Source organism: Microtus ochrogaster, chromosome 22, assembly GCF_000317375.1.
Source record: "Microtus ochrogaster isolate Prairie Vole_2 chromosome 22, MicOch1.0, whole genome shotgun sequence".
Taxonomy (NCBI): domain Eukaryota; kingdom Metazoa; phylum Chordata; class Mammalia; order Rodentia; family Cricetidae; genus Microtus; species Microtus ochrogaster.
In genome coordinates, this window is record NC_022023.1 from 25,521,597 (window position 1) to 25,529,893 (window position 8,297).

The window sequence follows — 8,297 nt, forward strand, 5'->3', positions numbered from 1 at the left end:
AAAAGAAACAATTACAAGCAATACAAAATACCTCACAGAAAGCTCATGTAATTTCCTGAATTAAGAAAAATAACTCCAGCCAGGCTTGATTGTTCCAGACGAGGGAGTATCTGAGGCAGGAGGATTACAAGTCCAGCATCTTCTGGGGTGTAGGGTGAGTTAAAGGCCAGCCTGGAAAACATAATAAGACAAAAGACCATGTCTCAAAGTGAAAATAAAACGCAGCTGGAAACACAGTCCAATGACAGAGTGCTTGCCTAGATGAGCCATGCCTTCGATTCAGTTCTGGAACCACGGAAGGGGGTGCAGCTAAGTGAAATCCCCTATTGCGTTTTCACTCTTTAAAAGTCTCTTTGTTTGACCTGATTGTTTTTGTTCTGTTGGTTTTTGAGACAAAGTCTCACTCTTGGTAGCCCGTGCTAACCTGAAACTTATTCTGTAACCCAGGCTAGCTTTGAATTTGTAATGGTACCATCTTTGTGTTTCAGTTAACTTAATCTAGAAAATCCCTAAGAGACAAGACATGCCCACGGGTTTGTTTCTGTGATTCTAAATCCTGTGGATTGACAGTCAAGGTCAGCTATCCGGTTACTAATGCATGCGAAGCTTGTCTGGGATTCTGGTCTGCTTCATTGGCCTACGTCTCTCTCAGCCAGCACCAAACTGCAGCTGCAAGGCTTCGTACAGCAATGATGGCTTGGTTTTTTTCTTCCCTTAGAAGTTGTTTTAGGTGATGCTTGGGTCTGGATTTTTTTTTGTTGTTATTTTTTAATTTTAAGCTTATTCTTGGTCCAGTTGGTTGGTGGTTTGGTTTTTAGATTTTCTATGAGAATTGCATTTAGCCTATGGAATAGTTTGTATGGAATCTATGTCTTTACGGCATAGATTCCTATACTGAATTCTTTCATAGAATTATTTACTGAATTCTAATGAATGCTGTGTGTCCCCCGACTGAAGTGTTCCTTTCTTTCATCAGAATCTTAAGATTGTCCACAAACAAATCCTGAGATGCTTTGTTTATATCCAAGGATTTCATTTTCTTTCTGTAGTCTTAAATGGTATTTCTACTTCAATTTCCATGTGCTCATTGTTCATATAAAGAAATATCTGTTGTTTTTGCAATTGTCTTGTATGCTGTAGCTTACTAGTTTTGGGGGGGGGTTGGAGTATTTTTTGTAGGTTACATGGAATTTTCTGCATAGACAATTATGTCTTACCATCTGCCAATAAATAATATCTTCCCTTCTGGTTGCCTTTTTTCTTGCTTTATTAAAGTGGTTAGAATTTCTAGTGCTGTGCTGTGGTTTGAGAACAACTCCTTGCCCTCCTCACCACCATCTTAGGGGGAAGTATCTGCTTTTTCATTGCTAAGTATAATGGTAATGGCATTTACTTTTAAGTACATTCCTTTTAGCAGATTGAGGAAAATTTTCTGTATTTGTACACTGAAAATTTCCTTAAGGGTACACAGTGTATTTTGTAAAATGCCTTGCCTCTCTCTTTTTTCTTTTTTTAAGGTTCCTTTGTCTTACTTATGTATGGGACTATTTGCCTGCAAACATGTATGTACACCATGTGCATGTCCTGTTGGATCCCCTGGAACTGGAGTTACATATGGCTGTGAACCACCATGTGGGTGTAGAAACTGAATCCAGACGCTCTGCAAGAGCAACACTGTTGTTAATCTCTGAGCCATCTTTCCGGCCTCCTTTTTTTTCTTTTAGAGGTTCAGGGTCCTATTTACATTCCTGGCTGGCCTAGAACTCACTACATAGCCCGAGCCAGCCTCTAACTCATAGAGCCCTCCAGTCTCATCCTCCCAGCTCTAGGACTCTAAGCATGAGCACTACTCCCTGCTCAGTGCTTTTTATGGGGATAAGTAAGTCATTTGGTTTTCCTCATTTAGCTTGTTAGTACATTTATGCGTTCAGATATTCAGCTACCTTACATGCCCAGAGTGACTCTCCCTTGATCACTATGCTTAGTATTTTGTTGTTTTTATACTTTTTCCTGTTACTTCTTGAGTATCCTTTACTCTGTCCTCATGAGAGCTATTAGTTTATATTATTCTGGGGCTTTGGGTTTTGTTGGTTGGTTCCTGTTTGATTTGGGAGTCAAGATAATGCTGTCCTCATGAGTTGGGAACTCTTCTTTTTCTATAAAGGAAATTGTACTAAAATACCTTCTTATTAGTCTTTAACCATTAGTTAGAATTCTCTAAGAAAAGCCATCTGATAATAGAATATCTTTTAACTTACAAATCCAGCTTTGTCGATGGCCTTATGTTTTCATGGGCTGTCTACTTCATCTTGGCTGAGGTGGGTTTTGGTCATTTGTGATCTTCAAGATAGTGTTCTTCTAGGTTGACAATTTATGTATTTAAAATGGTCAGCGTGTCCCTTATACCTTTTCAGTAGCCGTGAGGTCCAAAGTGATAGTTTTGGTTTCATTTCCAGAAGAATCTGTATGTCATCTCTCTGTCTTGTTAAAGGCTTTGAATTAGTGACCTTCATCTAAGAATCGATTTTTATCCCATTGCTTCCTTTTCTTTCTGTCTCCTGCTTGATTCCCTGTGATGTTTCGTTCACCTAAGCCTTACTCCCTCTGAAGTCTGAGGGGAGTTCTGACTTGTCTCATCATCTCACTGTGTCCAGGCATCTGCTGCCCATTCCCTGATGGCCTAGTAATGCATTCAACACCGAGGCCTCGGTAAAGCGCCTTTATTGGCCAAGTCCAACCATAGTCTTGGTTTCTTTGGCTCAAGTGTTTAGAACCCAGGTCTCATGTGCTCTCCAGGTTCTCACTGGGATGATACGACAAAACTTTGGTGTGTGCATCACCTCTCAGGAGCTCTCTTAAGGTGAGCACTGGATGGTGCTGGCATTTCCTCTTTATGGCCCTACAGGCCTTGAGTATTGGTGATGGTGGGTCCTGCCTGAATAGATCAGGCACTTCCTTTTCAGACAGCCACCCTCTATGAAGCCATTGAAACCTTTTAGGTAAAGAACACCTTCTTAGAAGGTGGAACAGCTTCATTTTCAGTATGCAGATCTCTAGAGACTCAAGGTTCTTAGACTGGTTTTGTCCAAAGCCTCAAGTTCCTGACTTTACTGACCGGAACCTTTGCCTTAGGATCCTTTGCATGGTCACGTTCCCTGGAGTTGAGCAGTAGTTGATGTGGTGTGAGAACTGGAGCTGGAGTCCAGCACCCACATAAACCTGTGTTGGTGTTGCAGCCCATCTGTAACCCTAGTCCCAGGAGTTAGAGATGGAACCCCAGAGCGAGCCGAGCAGCCAGTCTAGCTGAATTGGTGACTCTAGGTTCCAGTGAGGAACCCTGCCTCAGTATAGAAGGTCAAGGAAGACGTACACTGTTAGCCTCTGGGCACACGCATTTATGCACACACGTGCTTCCCATACACATTCCAACAGGCGCCCACAACTGCACACACACACACACACACACACACACACACAAAGAAGTCAAGATACTTTTACCTGGTATATGGCTTGCTGGCCTCTGCATCTAGGCTTCAGCCACATGTTTCAGCTCATGAGAAAATGATTCCTTTAGGATCACCAGAGACATTCTCTTGCTGTGTCTTGATCTGAGATTGGAAGACACTAAGCATGTCTGGGTTTTGGTTAATTGTTTGGTTGGTTGTTTCTGATTCTCTTCAGTCAGAAAAGGCCATCTTGCCCGCAGACTTTGACCTCACCCTGGTGCCATAACTATTGAGTGTTCCAAGCACTTGGTCTCCCAGAGCCTTGCCATCCACTGTCACCCTGTCTGACACTTTGAGTGCCGATGGTCAGCAGTGCAATGTCAAAGGCCGTCTGCAGAGGTTTCTTTCCAGGACCACAGAGAATAGCAGAGATAGGATCAGGTGCTGAGCAGTCCGCACAGGCTGTCCTGTGACAACAGCACACTCTTCTCCCCTCACCAGAGGATGGCTCTTTGGGTGGGAGGAGAAGGCCTCTGAGAGCCTGCCCTGTCCAGAGCACATGGGGAGCCCCAGGGAGCTCATGACTCATCGCGCAAAGGTGCCCAAGCAGGAGTTTGAGAAGAGCTTCTCTCTTATGTAAGGCCTTTGAGTCACATCAGCAGATTCTGAAATTAATTCTCTGAGCAATCTGTGTGAGTGTATTTGTAGGAAAAATTCCTTCAAATGATAGTACATAAACCGGTCATGCTTTTTAGTTTCTTTATAGATGTTTATTGTTGTTTTGAGACAGGCCCTGTCTCTGTAGCCCAGGCTACCCTGGGACTCATTGTAGTCCTCCTGCCTCAGCCTTCCAGGTACTGGGACTATAGATGTGAAACACTGTACTTAGCTGTGACTTTTATAATGTACCTCCAATTCTTTGATTGCCCTGTAAGCTTTAGAAGATGGAAACGCTTTTCCCTTAGCTGTTAATAGGGATGGTGTGTCATCCAAACCCCACGGACGGAGGGAGCACACGTGCACACACATGCCTGACCTGCTGCCTGGACTTGACTTGAACACCACATCTTACATCTTAGGTCTCTATAATGCAGCCTACTCTTCATGCCTCGTCACTTCTTCTAACAAAGAAAGACTGTCTCCAGTGGGGAGGAACCAGAGCTTCACTCCTGAGCTAACCGTGTTCCCTCTCTCCCTCCATCCCCCAGGAGGACAACTGTTGGCTTCGTGGCTTACTGCTGCTCCACCCAGTGTCTGCAGACCTTTGACCTGCTGGGTTGATAAACACTCAAGAGCTTCAGGAGCACTGGCAGCTCACACTGCAGCTGCCTGCTGCCGCCCAGCGTGTGTGGCCATGCCAGGAGAGTCCAGCCAGGCGGAACAGACCCTTCCATCCTGTCCTCTCCTGTGCAGTGCGGGGGCATGCCGAACTCTCTGGACATGTCCTGATTGGGCTTCACAACTAAAAGGCCTTCACCCTTCCCACAAGTTGGAATATATCCTCCCCCAAATTAAGAACGTTTTGTCTTCTGTGTTTTTCTTTTTATGTGAGTGTGTCTCATACGTAAACTATTTAGTCAGATGAGCTTCCCACGTCTAATTTAAAGCGAGCTGCTGTTCCCTGAAGAACTCTTAATTTGATAATAGAACCAAATTAACTGTTGGCCAACATACCTTTGGTGATGATCCTTCTGCCTTTCCCCAGACAATTATTTCCCTCGAGATTATTCTCAGGGCTTCTCCATTGGAAACTTGTCAGTTTCTAAAAACCCCAGCAACCCCACGGCTTCTGCAGGGCGGAGGTGCAGCAGACTCCAGAGCACACGCCTCTAGAGAGTCCCTGCCTTCTTTCTAAGTGTTGCAACCTATGAAGACATTTTCCGAGAGGGTTTAAAAACTAAAGTGTAGATACTAATTAAATACGCTCTTGTTCAAAACTACTACAGGAAAACAAGTTTTGAAATGTTTGGGCTTTTTGCTAAGATTTTTTTTTTTATATACATAATTGGCAAGTTTGAGGCCCTGCTCGATCCTCCACTGTGGATGAGGCTTAGCAATATTTACTCATATGTGAAACCGTCCTCATCTTGACCGTGAATTCTCACTGGGACAACAGCAGTGAGCGGGGCTACACTCCACCTCCAGCTTTTGCAACGTCCACGAGCTTCCCCTTGCAGAGAGACACTCCCTTTGTGGGGGATGCACTGATTTCATCTTCCTTTGGAAGGATGGCATTTTAATCTGCTTTGCTTCCAGATGTTCATCTGGTTGCCGTGGAGTGGCTCTTTTTTTCTGAGGGGGAGGGGGAGTTCTGTATAATTTATATAAGACAAGGTCGAGAGGAGAACCAAGGAGGGTTGCTTGGTGGAAAAGCTATTTCCAAAAAAAAAAAAAAAAACGTGGTTGGTGACATTTTATTAGCCAGCCTAACTGTAATTCTAGGCTCTAACAGTGCCAAAAATCCTCCATAGTTACTGACAAACGTGTGATCTCTTTGCAGTCACACCACCTGCTGCCCAAAACGCAGACTCTCCAAGTAATGGCAGAGGCAGAAAACGGCCATGCATGCCAGCTGTAGCGTCCCTGTTCCTACTTCCTCCCATCCCTTTCATAACGTGGTCTGTGCAGTCTTAACATTTCAAAGGCCTAGCGTACAATAGGATCTGAGGGTCTGGATCGAATGTGCCACTCCTTTTATCCTTTAGAAGAATGGGAGTTTCAGCATAACCCCGACATGTATATAAGTTGGAGGGAGAAAAATGTGACCTGAAGCTTCACATATGTGTTTGGCTTAAGTCCCTGTTACCTACCACATGAATGGCAGTCAATACCTGGCCACATCTTTCTGTTTCACCCAGTGCTATATTGTATGTCTCCAGTGGAGCCATGAAATGTGCCACCCAGATACTCAGGAATTCTCATGGAGACAATGAGGTGTGGGATACTTTTGTTTCACCTTGTTTAAATTTTTACAATGTTACCTGAACGACAGTGTACTGCACAGCAGCAGTAGGCTGGGCAGAGAGCCTCTAGGCTGTCAGTCTTAACCTGGGTTGGGAACAGCATTCTGTGCTTCACTGATGAGAAAGAACTTAAGGTGGTTTCCCTGGTGCTGTTCCTCATGGAGACTTTGTGTGGATGCACGGATGTCATTGTCAACCTTTTGGTGGTATAAACAACTCTTGTCAACTGGAGAAGGCTTGCCTCTACGTTATGTTCTCCAGTTGTGTCCAACGCTTTGGGCAAAAAAGAAGACTCGTGTTGTGTCTTCTTTGCTCCCTCCCTTTCTTTCGTAGGGAGCCTGTCCGGAGCACGGCACATGCTGGGTAAGCACCCCATCGCTGAGCTAGACCCCCAGCCCTGTTTGTTGCTGTTTTTTCCTGATCAGGCGGACAGATACTGCATAGAGGAACAGTAAGGAGACGAAGGAGCTCCTTGGAAGGTGGAATGTCTTTGGGGCAGTTCTCCTCTTCAGCTCGCGTGGGTGACTAGTGCCAAGCTGGAAGCTAGGGTAGCCTCAAGGACGGAGCCTTCTATGATGCGTGAGAGCCGCCGCACCCTTTTTAGCTGATTCCACATCGGTGTTCTTCAGTAGGATTGTCACCATATCAAATAGTCGTGATCATATAACATTGTGCAAGTGAAAGCGTTGTATCTTCAATGTATATATGTGTGTGTGTGTGTGCTCATATATGTGTATATATATATACACATTATGTATGTGTATACAACTTTTTCACTTGTACATATGTGTGCACATATATATTGCATATATATAATTTTTTTGCTGTTTGACACATTTTCATACATTTCTATTGTGACTTTCATTTGCTCCCAATGGAGCCCTTCTTTTCACCAAGTCCCCTTCTGCTTCCATGTCTTCTGTGCGTGGCCTCCTGCGTGTGATTAGTTCCTTGTCTGAGTAGGATGGTCACTCACTGGAGCAAGGGTAACTCATCAGTGGCACCACCTCTGTAGACAATGACACCTCTGGGGACAGCCTTCAAGTCTCAGTTGCTCGGGGGAGGGCCTGGTTGGCTCTCCTGCATCCACAGCAAAGCACTGACTGCTCCAGTTCTATAAATGCCCCTTTTTAAGAACACAGAAGAGCCCTGATGGTAGCCCACTCTGATGGTAGAGGAAAGCGATGAACCACACTTGCTATCTGGTTCTATTTTAGAAACATCTCTTGGTCATTGCCATGATCACTTACTCAGGCCTTCCACACACAGCTCGCTGTGTTAACACCCATCTCACATTGTCTCACACTGAGTATTCCAACTTAAAATACGGTCTAAGAAAAAAAGCCTTACCACTCTACAAATTCCACAGTAATTTCTTTCAAATACATGAGCACTGCACAGTCTCTGGGAGCTTTCAAAGCTAGCTTTGAAATTAGTAGTAAAATTAAACTTCTCAACTTGAAAACTCAGACCTTACTTTGACTATAAGTATTCAAGTGTGATAAATGTCTCAGTGGAAACAAAAACATTTTTAAAGTCATGAGCATGGATTGCTAATGGACGAACAGCACCCAAGCTCCTGCAATTGGATACCGAGCCATAACAGACTCACTTAATATTTGTGTACCTTTATAGAAGACTGGGCCTTCATAGTATTTTTATTTTTTGTGGCTCCCATTTACCGTGTTTGTCCCAGGGAACCTCGCTGGACTGCTCCAGGGACTCTGCACGTCTTGCCTTTTCTTTAGGCAGGGCGGCTACAAGACCAGTACTCCTGCAGATATAGCTCCATGTCGAAACCCAAGTCTGACTGTCCCTATCCAGGAAGTGCTTCCCAGTGACATCAGCTGGTAGATCTAAGTGGTGAGGGTGTCTGTGCCAAAGAGAT

At 44.4% G+C, this 8,297-nt stretch overlaps 1 protein-coding gene across 2 annotated transcripts in view; it reads left to right on the top strand.

The window, feature by feature from the left end:
- Lrrc28 (leucine rich repeat containing 28) overlaps nt 1–7,117 on the top strand; it is a 103,847-nt gene extending 96,730 nt beyond the window's left edge. For both annotated transcript variants that reach the window (XM_005357774.3, XM_013350215.2), the window contains one exon: nt 4,655–7,117. In XM_005357774.3, the coding sequence (XP_005357831.1) occupies nt 4,655–4,727 (73 nt within the window). In that variant the 3' untranslated portion in view covers nt 4,728–7,117. The remainder of the gene's footprint in view (nt 1–4,654) is intronic.
- The last annotated feature ends 1,180 nt before the right edge of the window (nt 7,118–8,297 follow it).